This window comes from Camelus dromedarius, chromosome 5 (assembly GCF_036321535.1).
Source record: "Camelus dromedarius isolate mCamDro1 chromosome 5, mCamDro1.pat, whole genome shotgun sequence".
NCBI lineage: Eukaryota > Metazoa > Chordata > Mammalia > Artiodactyla > Camelidae > Camelus > Camelus dromedarius.
In genome coordinates, this window is record NC_087440.1 from 23,298,827 (window position 1) to 23,322,623 (window position 23,797).

Sequence of the window (23,797 nt, forward strand, 5' to 3'; positions counted from 1 at the left end):
GGAAGTTAGTGCTGTATAGATGCGGGAGAGCACCAAGGTAGTGAGAATATGTAAAAAAGAGAATTGATTCACAGACTAAGCCCCGGGGCATTCCCCAGGGTAAAGAGTTTGGGGAAATGAGGGAAAATTGGCCAAGGAGACTGAGGCAGAGTAGCCAGTGAAGAAGGTGGAAAATCAGCAGAGAGCAGTGATCTGGAAGCCAAGTAGAGTCAGCAGCTGTCATACACTGCTGAGAGATCCAGTAAGATGGAGACTAAGAACTGACCGCTACTTTAGAAATGTGGACTACATTGGTACCATGGACAAGAGCAGTTTTGATGGAATGGTGGACTAAATCCTGTTTAGAGTGGGTTTAAGAGATAGTAGAAGGAGAAGAATTTGATTACAGTAAGACCATTTGAAGAAATTTTATTGTAAAGAAAATGAGAGAAATAGAGTGGTAGGTGGAGAGAGATATGGGTCCAAGGTGGGTGTTTTCTTAAGATGGAAGAAGAACAGACTTTTTGCGTGCTCAGAGGAATAATTCAGGGGAGAGGGGGAAACATGGTGATGCAGAAGAGAATGGGGAGAATTGCTGAAGCAATGACCTTGGGTAGGCAAGAAGGGGTGACCTCTAGTGTACAAGCAGAGGGGTTGGCCTGGAGAGGAGCATGGAGAGTTCATCCAGTGATGAGGGGCAGCAGGCATGTGGTACAGATTCTGGTAGATGGGCTGGTGGACCTTGTGGGTGAAGAGAGGAAAGGCAGGAGCTGTTATGTATGTTTCTGTATTTGCAAATTTGGGGGTCATGAGAGTCTCAGGTTAGATTTTTAAGGAATGTCAGTGGTCTACTCTGCTGTTACAGTTTTTTCACCTTTTGTGCAGTACGTGTGGCAATAAACTGTAGTGTTGCAGCTTACGTGAAGATGAGACCACCAGCATCTAATCTTTTAATGTCTGGCTTTTAAATATGAAATGTATGTTGAAATAAATTAGATTGATAATATGCAATTGTTTCAGTTTTGAAACAGAATATTAAAATACCTAATAAATCTTCAGTTTCTTTTGTTCACTGAAGTAATTAACTACATCTAAAGATTTTCATCTCCAATGGTTTCACAGTTATATATTATTAGTTTTAATATGGTAAATTAATTATGACACAGATGTAATATGGATTAATAGATTTGTAATTTGTTAGTACAAAATTAATTTTAACAAGTTAGTCATGAAAAAGTCACTGCCTTAATTAACTAGTGAATTCAGTTAAATAATGCATTTTAATAATTTAAAAAACTTAATCTATTAAGTCAGTCCATTGTTTTGGAATTTCTATAAGGATGGTCTATATGGGGGGTGATTTGGGGCATTAAAAATGATCATTATAGTAAAGGAATTTACATCCAACGAATGGGAAGCCCTTATCTGAATCTGCTTCCTGAATCCCTGTTTTTCCATTTTTATACATTTTGTGTTTCATCCTGTCATCCTTAAATTAATTGTTATTAATTGCCTTAGGGGAAATTGTGTTTATCCTGTAGACTTGCAGTTAAAATGTTAATTTGAAATTTGACTTAAAGGAGGTAAAGTCTGTTCATTATTTTGTCTGACTTCGAGACAGTATTTTCTACATCGTAGAATGAGAAAGTACAAAGAATTAGGCTTTGTGTGCTTTTTTTTTTCTATTTCATCAGCCAAGATACTTTAACATATTCAATTAGATGATGTTTCCAGCACCACCACGTCAACCATACATTGTACTTGTCAGTCTCGATACCATCCATATTCCATGTTCCATTCCAAATAAGTGACTCAGTGCCTCCACCTGGAGCAGAGACTGGAGCTTGTCCCAGCCCATTACTGGAGATCAAAAGAGAGAATGTTAGCATGGCATGATTAGAAAATATATCCTATGAAAGGTGGGAATCCTATTTTCCCTTGTTAATGTGAAGTGTTTATTGACTTAATAAAGACCCTTTTGAGAAGGTTCCTTCTCTATAAATATTTATAAAAAGGAATGGTTTTCTCCCATGCTTGCGAGGGTCTCTATGTAAGTATATGAGTAGATTTCCATAATTAGACCTTACCACTATCAAAGACTGATTATTATTCAGTTCTATTTTTATGGCTGACCAAATTAAACCTCTGTGTCAAGCTTGTAGTGACTATCACAGTGATAGGCCCAGAATATAGGCTTTTTATTGCATTTGAGAATTTTTGTGAATCTGAAGCATGTTTCCTTGGTCAGTGGGCATGAAGTTGGTGGCGGTGTGGGGACAGTACTTGTGAGCATCACCCTTGTCCACAGGTGGGGTGAGTCATAGCCTTTGGAGGGTGATATGGAGAGTACCAGAAGTACCTTCTCCCTTCAACCACTTAGTCTGTCTGTCTATCCTGGCTGGCATCTGAAATGTTAGGGGACTCTTCAGGAGTTAAAGCATTATTATCTGGTATTCCCAAAGAATAAGTGAAGATTCTTTAATTGATTAAACCATTACTTTCCAAAGCCATGTTGGGAGAGCAGGATCCAGAGGGAACAGGACACAGGGATGAGAAGAGGGGCCCAGCTATCTCCTGGGACCACTGGTTAGTAAGGGGACAGACTAAAACCACTGAGTTCATAGAGAAGGTGCCACTGTAAAGGGGGAGGAGTCCCCAAAGAAGGCTTTGTGTAGCCAACAAAACTTTGCCTTGTGTCTGTCTTGTGTCATAGACATGGGGACACAGAGATGAAGAGGACCTGGTCCCAGCCTTGAGAACCTTAACATCTGTCAGGGAAGAGCAGACACAAGGGGTGCTGTACTGATGTAATCTGGCACTCCAGGTTTGGGGGATGCAGGGGGCAGCTGTCACCCACTGGAAGAGGCTTCTTGTTCATATTTCTGCCTCCAGTTCATGAAGCAGAGGGGGCTCTCTTAGGCTGTTCTGCTGTATAACATTTTCCAATGTAAAAGAGTGTGAAGGGGCATGTCATGATACCATGCTGTTGCCAGAGTGTTCCCCCTGGAAAATGGAGCTTAACAAACTCTTCTGAGCATCTGTGTGAAGACAATTAGGAGTATGAAAAGCTCTGGCTTTACACTGGGGCTTCACTTTTTATTATCTCTGGGCCTTAGACCAAGATACTTAATTTCTCTGAGCCTTAGTTTCCTTATCTATTCAGTACGGAGAACAATTTTCCAGTTTCCCTCGTTAGGTAGTTGGGAGAATGGAATGGAATAATGTATGTTGACATCATTGGTATATGGTGAATAGTCCTTGACCATCAGCCCTATCCATACCCCAAATCCACACCCCAAGTCACCTGCCTAATGTAGGACCTGATGACCAAGGAGGGAGGTGGAAAGAGTTATCTCCCTCATATGGCCTCTTGCTCTATGTGGAAGGGAAAATTAAATTCATCATTTAAGAGAGAATATGCTTCAAGCTATTTAGATTGTTATAAATTTAGGTCCAGTTCACTAAATGGATTTTTTGTTTAATTTCTAGAGAATTTAACTCCCACAATTTGGGTTATGGCAAAGCTAGGAAGTTATTGTTCACAGTATATCATCCTTATCCTCCATGGTGGCATGATTTCACTTTCAGGTTGGCAAATGTGAAAGGACAGCTCACTGAGCAGCAATATGAACAGGGAGCTTCATGTTTATGTAATGACATCGGCTTTGTGTGTTATACAGAATGTACAGGCATAATTAGATGTTTCAAATACATGTCTAGACAGGGTAAAACTTCCTTGTCCAACCCTGGGAAAAGCTACAGGTAACCCATTTGTGACCAGAAAAAGCTCTCCTTGATTAACAAGTTAAACGTGGAGTTAACTTTCTGGCGCTAGATTTACACCCAAGCGGAAAATCAGATCTGTTGAGATTTGACAGGACTGATCATTTGTAGAGCTATGCTAGGCCTAACTGCGTGGCTTCTTGGAGGCTGCTAAAAATGATATCTCCCAAATATCTTTCTCCCATCCAGCTGTGGGGCCTGGATTCCCATTCTTCCAGTCACCTGTTTGGACTAAGTCATTCTGATTTGAAGAGGCTCCTGTAAATTTCGAGCTTGTTTCTTGGGAGGGTTATACGTGGACCTAGATTGCTTAGGCTGAAGGAGGGTCATGAGGAAACACATCTCAGGACAGGTAAGTTTTGATGTGAGGGCAATAGGACATTTAAAAAGCTTGGAACTGAATACACTTTTTGAGGAGTATGTGCGCATATGGAGAGGGCTGAGGAGGCCTCAGGGAAGGGAGCAGAGCAAGGAGGGGCACTGGTGGAAGGGAAAAGCATGCTGCCTACACAGTGCAGGGTAAGCCTGTCTCACCTGCATCCTGGTACTTCACAGAACTCATCTTGTCCTGACATTGATTATTTTGAGCAAAGATAGAAGTAGTTTTCTGGTACTTTCCAATTACTGCAGTACTTTCTGGTACTGAAGAACTAATAGTGTTGGCCCTGAAGTATAAGCTTCTTCCTGGGATGGTGGAGATTGACATTCCAGCCTTTTCCTCACATGTGCCCTCTTCTGGGGCATCTGATGTCCTCTGAAGCCTCCACATGAATCCATTAGAGGATGCATGACAGTTCACTTGTTGCAAGTTGCTGGTTGTTACATCATCTGCAAAGCTCTATTCCTGGTACCCCAGAGAGACCCTCAAGGGTAGGGGTCACTGGAACTTGGATCACACAGACTTCAGTTGGTAACTTCATAAATGGGGTCATCTAGCCACTGCTGCTGTTGGCTTCTCAAGTTGAAGGTTAGCATTCCTACTCACATTGTAGCATTAAAGTCCTCCCTCCTCTGCATCTTCACACATGGTGCGGTGCTAGCTTCACACATGTATCTTGTGCTCATTGTACATTGTTGGAGGTTAGTACTCCTCACAGCCAGTTGTCAGGAGCCAGCTAGTTGTTAGTGTTTCACTTTTACTGTTTAGACATTTGAGGCTTTGAGAGATCAAGTCATCTGCCTCATATGGTATGGAACAGCTGGGAGTGAGAAAGCTGGGGGTTGAGCTCAGAAAAATCAGCCTCCCTCTTCTACTCTGTGCTGTTGTTAAGGGCATTTCCTCTCCATCTGTGGAGTTTCTGATTTTTTTTTCAAAAAGACAGCATGCAGCCTAAGGAAAACTTAACTTGGGGGACTTGACCACATAGAATATGAATGACTGTGGGAAAACAAGATGGAGAAAGGATGCTGGAGACAGATTTGAGATGTTGAGGGAGGGGTAGATTAGGAGTTTGGGATCAACAGACACACACTACTATATATAAAATAAACAACAAGGTCCTACTGTATAACACAGGAACTATATTCAATATCTTGTAATAACCCATAATGGAAAAGAATCTGAAAAAGAATATATATGTATATGTATAATTGAATCACTTTTCTGTACACCTGAGGTTAACACAACACTGTAAATCAACTGTACTTCAATTGAAAAAAAAAAAAAGGAATGTAGAGGAATGTCATATATTTGCATGGCTCGCCCAGCCCCTCATTTTGATCCCTCAGTGACTGCTGACAAGGTAGTGTGTGCTTCTGCTTCACTCTTTAGAGCTCAGGCCTGGTCTTGAACTCTGCCCGCCCAGAATGAAGGCAGGCCTCCCCGTCTTTGCAGTAGATTTGCCTTAGTACTGAATGCCGTACCGTGGCCTCTCTTGTACCTCATGTTTGTCATTTTTTTCTGTTTGTCTTGACGCTCAAAACTAAGCTATGACCTTGTCTGTCTCCCCTTGGCTCCAATTCATCTTCTCCCTCCAGCTCTGCTACCTCTGGCTGCCCTGGGCAGATGTCCTCCCAAGACTTTAAGGGGTTTTCTCCTTTGACTTTGCCCCTTGGGCCATGCTCTGCTGCTCCCATCCAGCAGTGCCAGTTGGAATCAGCTATTAAGGCATGAGCCCCAAGGATCCTGAAGCATTACTTTGCCTCCCATGACCTGGACACTGCTGGCCCTGGCTCTGCAGTGTCTGCACCCAACTGGCTCCGCCCTGAGAGCCTTTGACCAGTTTACAGAGGCTGGGGTGGAGCTGCTGGCCCGGTGCTTCCAGGCGCACCCTGTGCAGCTCAAGCTGCCACTTCCGGAGCCCTGCCCAGACTTGGAGGCTCTTGCTTATTGTAAGTCTGGGACTGCAGAGCCTGCAAAACGTATATCCGCTTAACTGGCTAAAGCAACATCAGAGAAGCAGAAGGGGAAAAAGGGAGTGAGATAAAGAAGGTGGGAGAATAAATACAAGAGAGAAGAAAAGCTGGCCACCGCTTGCCAGCAAATATAGCTAATTGTTCCATCTGGAGGGACAGCTTCAGAGAGAACCCATATGGGTGACTGTGTTTCGGGGCAGTCCTTCTAGGGGGATGAAGGGAAAGGATTTTATTCACTGGCTCTTCTCCCCTCTGGGTCAAAGCCTGCTCAAAGGGCAGACTAGTTTGCACAAGTCTGGAAGTGGCCAGCTGACCGTCTCACACCTCATTAGCAACTCACAGTTCAGCAGCAATAGAGAAGTCCTAGATGGGAGGCAAGAGGGGCGTGCTGTGCCTGTGGGTGACTTGAGGGGCTGGGCAGTGGCATCAGTAGTAATACCTGGATCCACAGCTGTCAGGGCAGCACAAGCCTTCTTATATCTGCTCAGCCCAGCCACCGGCAGGAGCGCAGCTCTGGGTGATGGATAAATTGAATACAGTCACGTTGGAGCATTTTAATGCCAGTGCAGCTTGGCTTCTGGGCTTGTTTGTGCTGCTGGGAAGTGTCTTGTCCATTCAAGAAAATACTGTTTCCCTTTCCAGTTCCCAGAGTTGAGCATCTCTCTGAAGGGTCTGTCTTGTGTGGGTGGGGTCCAGCTGAGTATTCTCTCTGATAGTGCTGCAATAGTGAGATACTTCACAGCAAAAGGCAGAAGAGGTGGCCTCAGAGCAGCTGATGAATGTGGCATTGATCATGAGCCTGAGGCCCATGTCTCTGGAAAGCAGAAATCCTCTTGGTCAGAGCCTGGAGGCTTTTTGTCCAGTCCATCGACAGGCCAGCTACTACCTTCTAGGCCATGCCATATCTCCACTTTATTTCAGCAGCAGTGGGTGGCCTCTTCCTTCACCTCCTGGACTGGGTGTGAGTAGTGATCACTTACCTTCCTTAACACCTGTTGGATACACTCCCCTGACCTGACCTAAAATGAGCCCCTCTTGGGGGTGATCCTGTATTGGCCACAGCACCACTGCCTCCAACTAGCCCAGAAAATTCACGTTCAAGATCCCAGAGACAGCGTTCTGAGGTCACCTTCTCCTCTATGGGAAGTTTAGATGATACTAAGAGAAGTATCTGTGGGCATATAGACATTCTTTCAGCTCTGATGATACCAAATTCCTCTAACTTGACTCATTTTCCAGCTGACCTCCTACAAAAGTGGGAGGCTGGATCTGGACTGTGGTCCACATAAAGGCATTTAAATAGCTAATGGCCTTCTTGACTTCTGACCCCATCATGACCTGCCTTGACCCAACTTATCTCTACATAGTAAAAATACTTTTCAAACTGAGAGCAAGGAAGATCATGCAAATGATTTTCATAACTGTCAGTATCCAATAAAGCAGCAGTCTTGTAGCAGTGAGACTTAGTTGCTCTAAAGTGATGCACAGGGTGTATTTACCCAGGGAATGGGGGATGGGTGGGTGGTCCAGGCCCCAGGGACCAGAAAAGATGCTCTGTATACAGACTTGCTCACCTCATTTCCGACAACCTCCTGGTCGCTAGGAGTATGTGGGGCCACGGTGCCAGGCTCCTTCCAGCTGCAAAGTGGGAACCCAGGCCTCGTTTCTGGAAAGGAAGCGATAGATGTGTGTCAGAAGGTCCATTCCAGCTACTTACTTAGAACAGGGGGAATCTGATTCAAATGGACTTGCTGTATCTACTGCTAGAAAACAGCAACTGCTGGCAATCCTCAAATGATAACTTTCCACTCAAATGGAAAAGTTAGAGCCCCCTTTCACCCATCACCCTTCTGGAAGCTGAAGTCATGAAGTCCTCTGAGCTCATCTGCACCTTTCTGACTCTGTCACCAACCGAAGCTGAGTTCTGACCTTTTCAAATTAGAGGAGTGGAGAATTCCATACCCTGCTTCTCTTTTCTCCCATCTGTGTCCCCTTTTATCCATTGGGATCCTGCTGGCATCCCACCCTTCTCATCCTCTTAGAAACAGAAAGCCTGGATTCCTAATGCCATGGGGATCAGCTCTGGCATCTAGGCTGAGAAGAAGCATCACAGATCGCTCACAGGCTAGGCAGCCTTTCACAGAGGAAACACACCAGGCAGACTCTTCCAGGTCCTTCCTTACCCAGTCGTTTGGGGAAGATAGGTGGCCTGGATGAGGGAGATGTCCTGTTCTGCATGGGTACTTTGACATGCCAGGCCAGGCTTCCAACACCACCACAACATTTATGAACTTACTGCACAGCCACGCATCTTGACCACTTTCACACTCTCTTATTCTCTCCACAGATCCTCTGGCTTCTGACCTGGGGCTGACTCATTTTCCTGTTTACAACCTTGCCTCAGCCCTCATTCCTAATGTTTTACATAGTTTCTCTGGCAATGACCTCTGCTTCCCTTTAGACTAGAGTTCAGATTCTCCTCTGGCCGGATAACCTCTGACTAATCTGGATAAAAAGATACCAGATCTTGCCTGGCCCCCAGGGCTTTTGTGGCTTCCTAGGAGAATTGTACTTTCCAGACTTGCTTTTATGTGATTGAAGTAGGCTCAGTGTAACAGAGGAAGATGGATGGATAGGATACAGAGGAAGGAGCTAAGACAGGAAGGACCAACAGGCCTGTTCCTTCTGTGAATCCTTAGCACCCTTGATACTGACATTGAAAGCAACACTAATGATTTTCCCCAATGATTTTCAGACTTATTTAATCTCAAAGAGCCACAGCAAGTTACATGCCTCTCTTGAGTCTATATGAGCCAGTTGAGAGCATATTGACTTGAAAGTGCTGCTCTGTCATTCTGCTGGATTTATTATTCTGTCCACAAGTGAATATCTTTTGATAATGAATTCTACTTTTATATCCCAATTAACTATTCAGTGAGTACTCAAATTGAATGAGATTGGTGAAATTTGGCAACACCTTGATTCTTAATCCTTTAGTTGGCTATAAAACTTAATTAAGTGTCAGGTCCTTTCTGATGGTCATTTAATTAATAGCAATTTTAGTTTAACAATGTGGTATATTTATTTTGGGGTCCCTGCTCTGCTCATGCCTTCTTTGGGAAATTCCCCTTGGGAGGCCAAGTTCATTCCACGTGATCCTCGACTGGATTAGTGGCGAACACCTGAAACTGACATGGTTAGTCCATCATCTGATCACTGACCAACTAGGTTACCTTGCTTGAAAATTTGCACTAACAGACATAGAGACCATTGTCAATCATTGGTGGGTGCCAGACTCTTAAGGTCATGTTGAATGCAGACCAGAGTTAATTCATGCTACATAGGCCAGCTGAGGTTGTGAGAGAGCAGAAACCATTAATAAGCAGAGACAGCTGGTTTGCAGAGTGGAGGATGCATCGGACAAGCAGTGAGTTAAGAGACCACAGGGACTCAGTAGGAAAAGGATGAAGCACATGTTATTGGTTCCTGGTGGCTTCTCATCTCCATACCCCAGTCGGGCTGTTTGCACTCTATTTCCTGCTTATTGATATCCATGAGATGACTTCTTAGATCCTACATCAACTCTCACCTCTACTGCCTGAGACAGAGTTTTCCAGAGAAGCAGAGGCTAAAAGAATTCATCGCCTGCCTACTACCATCTTTGTTTGAGATGAAGATTTCTGTTCCTTATGGCTAAAAAACCTTGACCAAAATAAACTACCTCTTAGGAGTTACTAGCAGTGGCTGCAGTAGAGAGTTGTAAACTTACATACTAATAATTAAGCAAAGGGTGGAATGTTTTCTAGTTGCTTATTTTAAAGTACAACTTGATGTCATCGAAAGCTGTTTACATCCGTCCTCTTGTTGTTAATCATTTAGGACATTCCAGCTTTCCATCCTTCTCTCACTTGTGATAATTGTATTGGCTTTGTAGGTGGGTCTTGAGGAACTCAGCATTTGTGGGGGAAGAAAACACCCCAACATCAGACATACACTTACATCAAAGGACAAAATTGCCTCTGCTGGTTTATAATGTTGGACTTTCTTGTTACCTCCACAAGAATTATAATCTTGATTGCCTTGTCAACAAATCCAGTGCCAAATAACGAGATTTTTATGGCTGCAGAAACTCCAGATACATAGCATGGTGGGGAGGCAGGGTTGATGGTGAGGTAATACACAGTCTGTGATCCATCTCCAGCAATTACAAGTTGCACTCCCATCAGATTTAGCTCCTACACTAAACTGGTATTTATCTGGGTGGAGAAGTATAAATGGTGGGCACCCTGGGAATGGAGCTGGGGTTGTCTTTTTTTCTGAAATGAGCTGAAGGAGAGGAGACCATGTAAATCTGAGTAAGATACTAAGCTAATCTGGGTACTAAAATCCACAGTTGAGTGAAATAATCTACAGGAAGAGTTTTTATATTTGACGGAATGGACAGAAAAATGAGTATCAGTTGGGAAAAGGATACTTAGAGAATGGTAGAGGGAGGACTCATTTACAGTGAGAGGCTATGGTTAGGCTCAGAGGCTCTGGACCTCAGACTGCTTGGATTCAAATCCCACCACCTACTAGCTGGATGACCGAGGACAGGTTACTTAATTTCTTGTTGCCTCAGTTCTTCATCCATAAAATGAGAATAACAACAGTATCTGCTGCATAGGTTTGTTATGAAGATTAAAGGAATTGATACATGTAAGATGCATTCGAGCAGTGTCTGGCCCAAGTATGTGCTGAGTAAATGCTAGTTATTACTATTCCTTAAGACCCCATTGGGAGTGCCAACCCAACCAGCAAGTTGCACGAGAACTAGCACCACAAGTGTTCTCTACTTTTTTCCTGATGAGAGAATCCAATACATTTACTCTTTGACTATGGAGTGTGTGTGTTTTGGCTAAAATGAGAAAGAAGATTCATAAAAAGGCTACTAAAATGAGGATGGGAAAAGAGGGGCTTTCATAGAAGGGGAGAAAATAGATTGGGCTCTGGTCTGGACAAATGAGGACTGAGATGGACTATGATGCATTTTATGATGGACAGGAATAGCATGAATAATAACTTGTTTATGAAATACTGGAAAATTAGAACTGGCATGAAAGATGAATAGTTTGAGGTGAAGACTTGAACAGATGGTTACTTGATGATGCTGGCACAGTGAATCGTTCAGTTATGAGTTCAGCTCCTGAGTTAGTTCAGGAGTTTCAAAGCAATCTGAAGGAAAGGTGTGGGTTACGGTCCCCTGAACTGTCAAGGGTCATTAGAGATGTTTGTGATAAGCTCTAGTTTAGTCCAGTTCAGCATTTGTAAATAATGTATATCAATGTAGTACTCGGCCATTTCAGAACACTCAGCAACCTTAATTTATTTGATTCCCACCACAGTGATTTATTGAATTTGTACTGTGGGCAAGGCTCTGCAGAGTCAAAGATGGGAAAGATGGCTCATGTTGAAGGTGCTGATGTATTACTACCCAGAAACACTGTAATGAAATTAACTTGAGCAATTTAATCTACTTGGTTCACTTTTACTTATAATATTTTGAGACCAGAGAATCTTTAGTTATTTTTTGAGTTCAGGATTGGTATTGTGAAGAAATTAAAGAAATAAAAAGTTTTTTTGTTACTGTTTTGTTTTCATAAATTCTGCCTGGGTGACTCCCTAAGTTCAATAGAACAGTTTATTCTTACATTTCTTTTAAATTTTAGAGTAGTTATTCATAAAAAGCAATGTTAGAGCTCATAGTTAATGTAGAGATCATCTTCTTCAATTCTGTGTTTCACAGCTGCAGGAAGTGGGTCCCTTAGGTGACATGCACAAGGTGGCAAAGCTTGGACGGAAGCCCAAGTTCTGGTCTTTTGTGTTTCTTTCCCATAAGGCTGCTTCCCCCAGAGGATCAGGGTGATTGTAGTTGAGCTTATTTCTGTGTACACACAGACTCAAATGTGTTATGCTTTAACTTGGAGCACTTAGAAGCAGATATACTCTGAAGCCAGTGCAGCTTAAGCTTCAGGGCCCCTCGCCTGTATGAACCTCAAGTGGGGAGAGGAAGCTGCGTTGCAATCAGGAAACATTTCTATATAAGCATTTCTGGTGAATGACCTAAAGAGATAATGTAAGAGATGGACTTGACTTTCCAAGCCTCCGATAATTTGTTGTGATCCTTTTCATATTTGAAAGAAAAAGTAAGTCATTTTTGTACCGATTTTCTATTTGCAATTTTGTATTCTTTTTCTTAAAGAAGTACCCTCTCCCTGCTTTAAGATTATATAAAACCTGGATCTGCTTCTGATGTCTGAAGATATAACCAGTGGGAATTTCATTTTAATATTTCAGATTTTTAGTTTTAAATTAATTTTTATTTTAAAATTTTGAATGTATTCAGATCACTTTTATTTTTGTATTTTAAGTTAATTTTAATTTTTATTATGGTAATAATATAGTTAAAGAAAAACTTATGTGAAAAGGTTTTAAACAAAAATGGCAGCTTCTTGCCCCATTCTTCCCCACTTCTTAGTTTTGCTCTCTGGAGTCAACCACTTTTAACTTCTTTAGACGTTTTCCCCTGCTGTTTACCTCTACATTGTTTCTTAACAGCTTGCCCTCCTAACTGAACAGTTTTATATCAATTTACAATGACCTAAAGTTTCATATCAATAATACAATGGTACTGTAGTAGTATATCAATTACATATTGACTTCCTGTAATGGTAGCCAAGGATTTAACTTTGCCACTCCAAACACCCCTTCTCTCTCCTACCGTTTCTCTAAAATAGGTAATCACAATGTTTGGTTAAGTCAGTCATCACTATTTATATTAAGATGACTGTGTAAACATTATTTACAGCAAAAGAAAGTAGTATCTTATAGTCCTTTCTGGTCCTTTTGTTTGTCCTAGAGTTAATAATTATCTTATTTTCTTTTGCTTAATTTTTATATCCAACTGAAAAACTACCTTTCCTTTCTTATTGTGTAGGTTTTTGTTTTTCCCAGTGTTTACAATTACTTTATTTTTTACTTTTACTTAATTTTCTATGTATCTAGCTAAATACATCATCAGGATTTCCAAGTGTCTGTCCTATCAATATTATTTGGGGAAGTGATCAAACATATCAGATAATCTACCAATGTTCCACCTCTTTTATTCCCACCTCCCCCGCAACCCCCCCAACCTCCTTCCATAATCCCTCACCCTCCTGTTCCATATGGACTGATTTTTTTTCTAGGGTCTGGAAATTTTATATGTTAAGCCTTTGGTTTGGGTGTTTGCTGAGGATGACACTCAGTGGACTTTTTCTAAATCCTAGGGAATTGTTTACTCATTATAAGCCATTTTATATAAGCAGATTTTGAAAGTATATTTTAGTTATCTAGTGCCATACAATGACTGCCTTCATTTTCTGGATGACGAGGTTTACATAGTAGAGTGAAGAGAATGTTCCTAATTAATTGATAAAGTACTACATCTGGATGCCTGAAATGTCTAGTGATTAAAAGTAGGATTTGCTAATATAAAATTCAACCCCTACTTTTTGATAGGTATGTTAACCGTGGGGTGACTTACCTGAACTTTGAATCCCAGATAACTATTAAGGATATATTTCCAGACAATTTCTTGTTACTCTCAAACTCATAATGGTACTTGCCACTATGAAAACTAATTTTTTACTATATGGAAGTTAAATATAATATAAAAACGTATGATTTTTTTAAAATCATGATACAAAATTTGCTTCACATACTATTTTTGTTGTTGTTGTTATCTGCATTAGAAGCATTACACAATAATGGGGAATTAGCTATACTAGTCCTAATAATAGGTCCCCCTGCCAGTACTTTATATATGCAGAATATTTGGTTAATTCTTACTGTGTACTACCAAGTAGGCAAATAGCATTGTTTTACCTTACTGAAGTAGAACCTAAGGCCATTACTTCATGATTAGTTTTTCTTATGAGGGCTTCTTGTTATCTGCAAATTCATTTTCCTGTAAAGGAGGTTAGTGTTTTCCTACATAATCTACTATGTAAATCACAGACAGTACTGATTCTATAAAGGGAGACTTTTTTTCGGTGTTTTTCAATAATTTTAATCACGTTCCTTTTTGACATTGTTGCAATTCAAGTGGCATGCTGTTCAGCTGAATTCTCATAGAACATGATTCTATACTTTTGTTTGATTTATTTCCTGAGAACATCACTGAATAAGAAAAAAAGTTTTAAAATCCTTAAGATCTTGGTTGAAACAATCAGCCCAGATAACCTTTATAAGCAGAGATTAAATGTGCATGATCTAATCCTCCTCCCAGAATGCACTGCTGTTGGAATGCCCCTGGCCTCTGGCTAGACCTGTAGCATTGAAGCAACTGTGCATCTCAGGATGCACCACCCCTTCACCCTTCCTTTTCTGTCTTCAGTAGTATTGTCTGCTGAAAGTTGTAGACAGACATAGGAGTGGTGAATCCCCAGGGGTAGAATCTGCCCCATTTGCCTGTGTTAAGGAATTGGGTGGTGATAGGATTCACACTGAGTAGTGGTGGGAACAGAGAAACACCTACTGGAGATTATGGCAGGATTCCTGGCTACCTTTCCAGGAGGTGGTTACTTACTATCCTGCTTGATGTCCCAAGATTTACAAAATTGAAGATCCTCTTCTAGTATCTCCATTTCAGCTCAAGGTACTTCTATGTGTAGAGAGAGTGTTCATGGTTAATTTGGTGTACTAATTCATTAGCACCAGTGTTGTGGGACCATCCCCTGGATTTTAGTATGTGTGACTGAGTCTAAACTTACTCTCTGGGCATGCTGTACATTTCCCCTGCACTTTTGGATACTTTAAAATGAATGATTTTGCAATTTGGATGTTTTGTTTAAAGGGTTTCCTGGCACTTGCATTTATATTGTATTACTGGAAGCTTAACAAAAAATAAATGTGTTTACTCAGTCAGTTGACTGAAAACTTTTGGTTTGTTTCATCAGTTAGATTCAACATCACTTCTCTCTGAGGAACAGTTAAGGCGTCTTCTGGATGAATGCACATTCAAACAAAAATCCATAATTAGACTGTCTTCAGAAGGAGAAAAGAAAGACATTGTGGATATCACACCTGAGTTTCCCCAGCTTTCCAGATCCGTTCTCTCTGAGTCACAAAATCGGTCAAAAACAAAGGTCAAAAGCACTGAGGTGGAAGATGTAAATATGCATGAGAATGCAGAATGTGAAACATCTAGAGGCTACTATCTCACCAAAGCCTTGACAGGGCATTATATGTCACAAGCTCTTGTCATTGAAGCAGAGAATATGAGATGCCTCCAGTTTTCTGAGGACAAGGTTATTAGTGACACAACAGACTATTTTATGTCAAAGACTCTTGGCATTGGAAGACTGAAAAGACCCTCTTTCTTGGATGATCCACTGTATGGCATCGATGTGAGCCTTTCTTCCGAAGACCAACATCTGAAACTTAGCTCTCCAGAGAAACCAAAACCAGGTGAGGCTTGGAGAATGTGTGTTTTGGTAAATAATTCTTACTAAGCATCTCAATAAAAGGTCTTATAGTGTAAGGTAGAGAGGATAAGGAGGTATGTTTGAAAGTCACAGATGGAGTCAACTAAGAACATGCTAACATAACATTTATTAATGTTCATATGAGATCAAGGTTGAGTTATCCTTATGAAATACATTATTCATAATGGTGACTAATACATATTTTTGATAGTTACTCAGAAGACAATGTCAATTTCAGAGGAAAAGAAAAATTAGTTTGAGAGGATGCAAATTGAGTAGATTTGCTTAGTATTTCAGCTTCCAGATTTCAGTGATGAAAATTTGTTCCAAGAAATGAATTTTTCAAATGCCATAAATCTTCGTGGTTGTATTAAAATCTGTATGCTAACTTCCCATCCCAGCTTGTATGTTGTCAGTTTTTTTTTTTTTTTTTGATCCAATGGTGCATCTTGCAATGGTTCAATGGTGCAGGATACAAATACTATGGGCAGTTTTTGACATAACCAAATATTCAATTATTTATCTGTGTTAGAAGTCTAACACTATGTGTTGTATTTGATGTCAGTTTATTTAAGTACCTTCAACTTTTTCTGTCATGAGGATTACTCTAAAAGATATTGCCCATTAAATCTGTCTATCCATTATCTATTAAATCTATAATTTACTAATTCTGAACTAACTCCTCAGTCCTGTATTTCTAACTGCTTGCTAGATATCTCCATCTGGATATGGTCTCCATATGATTTCCTCATCCTTGCCTCTCAAATCAGATATTCCTCTTGACTTCTGTTTCCTCAATCACCCAGGCTTAAAAGCTGAGTCATCATTGAATCTTCCCTCTCCCCTGTTTCCGACTTCCAATCTTCAAATAGTGTTTGTTCTCCTCCTGCTGTGTCTCCCATGCCCATCCCTCCTTCTTCCGACCCCCTCACCTAGACCGATGTGGTAAACTGATCAGGCTTCCCTGCCTGTGGTCCCTCCTCCCCTCCTGTCATTGACAACCACCTAAACTAATTCTTCCGAAGTACAGCTTTGATCACCTTGGCTCAGAAAGCTCTACAGCTCTCCACTGCCTAGGGAATGAAATCTGAATTCTTTCACTTGCCATTCAAGGCCTCCACAGTCTGACCTGGAATTCTCTTTCTAGTCAGTCCCTATCTAGTACCCTAAATGTTATTCAAATTATAGCTAATCTGGGTTTAGGATTTTCAGTGTTTTCCTACGCCTCTGCTGTAGCTCAGGCCCTTTTCTTCTCAGGAATGTTCAGGTACTCCTTCAATCATAGTTGAATTCCAGCCCCATACTCTCTGAGTGTAACCTTCCATGGTCCTCTCTTTTAAAAGTTTTACTTCTTTTCTGAATATCCAAGAGTACTGGCCCCTCCATCGGATCATTCTACACACACTGCCTTGACATTGTTATATGTGTGCAGACGTGTGTGCGCGCACACACACAAACACATCTCCTACTTAGAATTGTACAACCTTTTTGAGGACAGAGATCCTATCTTCTTCTGATTCATTGTTACATCTTCTGTGACATGCAAAGTGCTGCCTTAAATCTGGTGCCTGTTTAATAACTAAAGGAATTTAAATTATCCAGTTTTAGAATAATACACTGAAAATATGGTTCACATTTATTCCTTACATTATGAGTGAAAGCAGGTGGTATCACTTAAGAATTATGCAAGCCTCACTTTCTATATAAAGATTTGGAATTAAAAAAAAAAAAAGAAATTCCACAAGTTATACAGTTTTAACCCAGGAGCAGAGTTCACTTACAGCATGAGATTCTATTAAATGGATGTGGGCTGCCATCTCCCACCAAGGATCTTCATTTAATAAATAAACTATGATAACATTCTACTCTAAAATTGCAATGAATTTTCTTTCTTTTAGGGCAAAAAGTTTTTATTAGAAAGTATCTGCATCTCCTCTTTGTCTACTGTAATCGAACTTACTAACTGAGTGTGATGATTTATTTTATATGGGGTCTCACTCCCATGGAGTCAGTGCATGTGGGGGTTTAGAACAGCATTTTGCTAAGGTATAACTTTACCTCCATATTAGTAGGAATCACACTGATGTATATCTGTCACTGAGTAGAATATGACAAAATGGAATGAACTAGAACTTAATGTGACTTAATGGAAAGAAGCTATGGTGGCTTACCTAAAACTTCAGAAAACCTGCCTCTGATGGCACCAAATAAGCCTAGTATAGATTATAACAACCCTGTGAGTATGGACAATTAAGATGGTATTGATGTGAATATGTGAACCATATTTTATTTTCTGTTTATTAGATAATAAACCTTAAGGAATGGGTCCTACATTATCATTTTGAGTGCATGATTAGCATATCTGAAGCTGGAGTTTTCCTTTTACTAACACTTAGCATTTATAATTATTAAAATAACTTGCTAATTAATTTATTCTAAAATACTAAATTGTACATTATGTACTTTGTGCAAAAGTGAATACGAAAACCGAATACTAAGCCAGTTTTCTTGGCAAAAGCCCTTTAAAGATGTAACTGTAATGAAGACTTGCAGTGTGGTCAGCTGGTTACATTATTTTCCCTCCCTTTCTCAGGAAACAGATACATGTGAATGTGACTCAGAGTAGATTTCTATAAGCATACAGGAAGGAGAAGAATCATTTATCATTTTCTTTTCCAATTGCAAACATTATTGATATGTAGTTTTCTTTTCCTTGATGAACTGAGGTCTGTTACAAGTATTAAAATTCTGCTTCAAAAAGGCAGAGTTGATAAAACTTCAAAAAGAGACCAAACCTAATGACACTGAGGACCAGTTTCAATTGTGGTATTGAAAATAAGTATTTTCTTCAGAGGTATTAAAACCTTCTAGTGTGAAATCACTCACTTTTTTGAAGTATAATTGATTTATAATATTATATTGGCTTCAAGTGTATAGTATAGTGATCCAGTATTTTTACAAATTATACTCCATTAGAAGTTATTACAAGATAATGGCTATAATTCCCTGTGCTGTACAATATATCCTTGTTGCTTATCTATTTTGTACATAGTAATTTGTATCTGTTATTCCCATACCCCTAATTTGTCCCTCTCCCTTTCCCTCTTCCCTCTGGTAACCACTACTTTGTTTTCTGTATCTGTGAGTCTTTCTGTTTTGCTGTATTCATTTGTTTTTATTATTTTTAAGATTCTACATATAAGTGATATCATATAGTATTTGTTTTTCTCTGTCTGACATCTCACTAAGCATAATATTCTTTAGGTCCATTCACATTGCTGCAAATGGCAGAATTTTATTCTTTTTTATGGCTGAGTAATATTCATTTGTAATATATAAACATTTCTTATTCATCTGTTGATGGTCACTTGAGTTGTTTCCATATTTTAGCTATTGTAAATAGTGTTGTTAGGAACATTGCGGTGCATGTTTCTTTTTGAATTAGTGTTTTTATTTTTTTATGGGTATATACCCAGGAGTGGAATTGCTGGGTCATTTGGTAATTCTGTTTTTAAGTTTTTTGAGAAAACTCCAAACTGTTTTCCATAGTGGCCATACCAGTTTACATTCCCACCAGCAGTGTACAAGGATTCCTCTTTCTCCACATCCTCTCCAACATATGTTATTTGTAGACTTTTTGATGATAGCCATTCTGACAGGTGTGAGGTGAAATCCCCTTTTGTTTTGATTTGCACTTCTCTGATAATTAGTGATGTTGAGCATCTTTTTCATGTGCCTGTTTGCCATCTGTATGTCTTCTTTGAAAAATATGTCCATTCAGATCTGCTCATTTTTTTTATTGTGGGTTTTTTTTTTTTGATATTGAATTGTAGGAGCTGTTTATATATTTTGGATATTGACCCCTTTTTGGTCATATCATTTGCAAAATTTTTTCCCATTCTGTAGGTTGTCTTTTTGTTTTCTTGATGGTTTCCTTTGTTTAGCAAAAGCTTTTAAGTTTAATGGGGTCCTATTTGTTTATTTTTGCTTTTATTTCTTTTGCCTTAGGAGACAGATTCAAAAAAATTATTGCTAGGATTTATGTAAGAGAATATTATGCCTATGTTCTCTTCAATGAGTTTCATGGTTTCAGGTCTTAACAATTAGGTGTTTAATCTATTTTGACGTATTTTTGTATATCATGTGAGAAAATATGGTAATCTCATTCTTTTACATGTAGCTGTCTGGTGTTCCCAGCATCACTTATTGAAGAGGCTATCTTTTCTCCATTGTATATTCTTACCTCCTTTGTCATAGATAAATTGACCACAGGTGCATGGGCTTATATCTGGGGCGCTCTATTCTGTTCCATTGATCTATGTGCCTGTTCCTGTGCCAGTACCAAGTTATTTTGATTACTGTAGCTTTGTAATATAGTTTGAAGTCTGGGAGGGTGGTACCTCAAGCCTTGTTCTTTTTTCTCAAGGTTGCTTTGTCAATTTGGGGTCTTTTGTGGTTCCATGTGAATTTTAGGATTATTTGTTCTAGTTCTATGAAAAATGTCAAAGGTATTTTGACAAGGATTACATTAAATCTATAGTTTGCTTTGGGTAGTATGGCCATTTTAACAATATTATTTCTTCCAGTCCATGAACATGTAATATGTTTCCATTTCTTTGTATCAGCTTCAATTTCCTTTATCAGTGTTTTATAGTTTTCAGAGTATAGGTCTTCCACCTCCTTGTTTAAGTTTACTTCTATGTACTTTTTTCTTTTTGATGTGATTTTAAAAGGGATTGGTTTTTTACTTTCAATTTCTGATAGTTCATTTTTAGTCCATGAAAAAGTAACAGATTTCTGTGTACTAATCTTGTATCCTTCTACCTTGCTGAACTCATTTATTTGTACTAATGGCTTTTGGGTGGAGGCTTCAGGGTTTTCATATAAAGTACCATGTCATCTGCAAATAGTGACAGTTTTACTTCTCTTCCAATTTGGATGCCTTTTATTTCTTTTTCTTGTCTAATTACTGTGGCTAGTACTTCCAATACTCTGTTAAGTAGAAGTGCCCAGGGTAAGCATCTGTGTCTAGTTCCTAAATTTAGAGGAAAGGCTTTCAGCTTTTCACTGTTGAGTATGATGTTAGCTGTGACTTTTTCATAAATTATATTGAGATTTGTTCCCTCTATACCTACTTAGATGAGTTTTTATCATGAATGAATGTTGAATTTTGTTAAATGCCTTTTCTGCTTCTGTTGAGATGATCATGTGACTTTTAACCATTCTTTTTGTTGATGTGGTATGTCACATTGATTTGCAAATGTGTAACTTTCCTTTCATCTCTGGAATAAAGCCAACTTGATCATGATGCATGATCTTCTTTATATATTGTTGGATTCAGTTTGATAATATTTTGTTGAGGATTTTTATATCTATATTTATCAAAGATATAGGCTTGTAATTTTCCTTTTTTGTAGTGTCTTTGGTTTTGGTATCAGGGTATGGTGGCCTTGGAGAAAGAATTTGGGAGTATTCTGTCCTCTTCAATTTTTCAGAATAGTTTAAGAAGGATAGGTATTAGTTCTTTAAATGTTTGATAGAATTTCTCTATGACGCTCTCCAGTCCTGGACTTTTGTTTTCTGGGATTTTTTTAAATTATAAATTCAGTTTCACTACTAGTGACTGGTTTATTCAAATTGCTTGTTTCTTCTTATTCAGTCTTGGCAGACTGTCTGTTTCTAGAACTTTGTCCATTTCTTCCAGGTTTTCCAATTTGTTGGTATATAACTGTTCATAGTATTCTTTTATGATTTTTTTTTGTATCTCCATGATACTAGTTCTCTATCTCGTCTTTCATTTCTTACTTGGTTTATTTGGATCTTCTGGGTTTTTTTTGTTTGTTTGTTTGTTTGTTTTGGCGAACCTGGCTAAAGTTTATCAATTTTGTTTATCTTTACAAAAAAAAATGCTCTTGGTTTCATTGATATTTTCTTTTTTTTTCCTTTTCTTTTTTTCTTTTTTTGGTCTCTATTTTATTTATTTCCGCTCTGACCTTTATTTCTTCCTTCATTCTTCTGTCTTTGGGCTTTGTTCTTCTCTTTCTAATTCCTTTAGGTGGTATATTATGCTATTTATTTGAGATTTTTCTTATTTCTTGCAGTAGGCCTGAATCTCTATTAACTTCCCTCTTAGAACTGCTTTTGATATATCCCATAGATTTTGGAGTGTTGTGTTTCCATTTTATTTTTTTAAGGTATTTTCTGATTTCCTGTTTGATTTTTTCATTGACTTATTGGTTTTTTAGTAGCATGTTGTTTGTCTCCATGTGTTTGTTCTTTTCCAATTTTTCTTTCTGTTACTGACTTCTAGTTTCATGATGTTGTGGTTGGAAAAAAATGCTTGCAATAATTTCTATCTTTTTTAATTTGTTGAGACTTGTTTTGTGGTCTAGTATGTGATCTGTCCTGGAGAACGTTACATATGCACTTGAAAAGGATGTGTATTCTGCTTTATTTGAATGTACTATCCTGTAGATATCTATTAAGTCCAACTGGCCTATTATATCATTTAAGATCACTGTTGCCTTTATATCTGAATGATATGTTCATTGACATAGTGAAGTATTAAAGTACCCTATTATTACTGTATTATTGTCAGTTTCTACCTTTATGTCTATTAGTATTTGATTTATATATTTAGGTTCTCCTATATTGGGTGTATATATGTTAACAAGTGTAATAGCCTCTGCTTGTATTGATCCCTGTATCATTATATAATACTTTCTTTGTCTTTTGTTATAGCCTTTTTGTTTGTTTGTTTGTTTTCTTTCTTTTTTTAGTGGGGGGAGGTAATTAAGTTTATTTATTTATTAATTTATTAGTGGAGATACTGGGGATTGAACCCAGGACCTCATGCATGCTAAGCATGCATTCTACCACTGAGCTGTACCCTCCCTCTCCATAGCCTTTGTTTTAAAGTCTGTTTTGTCTGATATGAGTATTACTGCCCTTGCTTTCTTATCATTTTAGTTTTATGGAGTATCTTTTTCCATCCTCTAACTTTCAGTCTTTGTGTGTCTTTAGCTCTGAAGGGGGTTTCTTATAAGTAGCATATTGAAGGGTCTTTTGGTTTTTTTACAAATCAGGCTCCCTATATCTTTTGATTAGAGCATTTTGTCTAGTGTCATGTAAGGTAATTATTGATAAATATGTACTTATTGCCATTTTACTTGTTTTCTTCTCTGTTCATTTCTTTTTTATTTGTTTCTTCCCTTGTGGTTTGATCATTTTCTTTAGTAGTATGCTTGTGTTTCTTTCTTTTAAGTTTTTGTGTATCTATTTTGTGTAGGTTTTTGATTTGTGGTTACCATGGGGTTCATATATGTTGACCTGTAATTATGCCTACTTGTTCTAAATTAGTAGTTATTTAAGTTCAAACACATTCTAAAAGATCTACAATTTTCATTGCCCTCCTCTACATTTGATGTTTTTGCTGTCATATTTTACATCTTCATGCATCCCTTATCTGTTTATTGTAGTCATAGTTGCTTTTACATTTTTGTCTTTTAGTCTATATATTGGACCTTTAAGTAGTTTGTGGTTGATCCTCAATCCTTACCGTATATATGCGTTTCCTAGTGGGATTTTCCCTTTCCTATAGATTCTTACTTCTTTTCCACTTATTGGAGACCCTTCAACCTTTTTTATAGGGTAAGTTTAGTATTGATGAACTCTTTAGTTTTTGCTTGTCTGAGTAATTCTTTATCTCTCCTTTCATTCTAAATGATAATACTACTGTGTAGAGTATCCTAGGTTTCAGGTTTCCCCCTTTCAGCACTTTGAATATATCATGTCACTCCCTTCTGGCCTGCAACATTTCTGCAGAGAAGTCAGCTGATAGCCTTATGATAATTCTCTTGTATATGACTCTGTTTTTCTCTTGTTGCCTTTAGAATTTTCTCTTTATATTTAACTTTTGCCATTTTAATTATGGTATCTCTTTATGTGGGTCTGTTTGGGTTCATCTTGTTTGGGATTCTCTGAGCTTCTTTTTCTGGATATCTGTTTCCTTCTTCAGATTTTAGAATTTTTCAGACTTAATTTCCTCAGATACATTTTTGATCCCCTTCTCTGTGTCTTCTCTTTCTGGACCCCTATAATGTGAATGTTGGTACACTTAATGTTACCTCAAAGATCTCTTAAATTACGTTTTTAGAAAAATTTTTTGTTTTTCT

General features: G+C 38.7%; 1 protein-coding gene across 3 annotated transcripts in view; it reads left to right on the forward strand.

The window, feature by feature from the left end:
* FSIP1 (fibrous sheath interacting protein 1) overlaps positions 1-23,797 on the forward strand; it is a 178,210-nt gene that overhangs the window by 143,397 nt on the left and 11,016 nt on the right. For all 3 annotated transcript variants that reach the window (XM_064485747.1, XM_010989336.3, XM_031453325.2), the window contains one exon: positions 15,096-15,606. In XM_064485747.1, the coding sequence (XP_064341817.1) occupies positions 15,096-15,606 (511 nt within the window). The remainder of the gene's footprint in view (positions 1-15,095; positions 15,607-23,797) is intronic.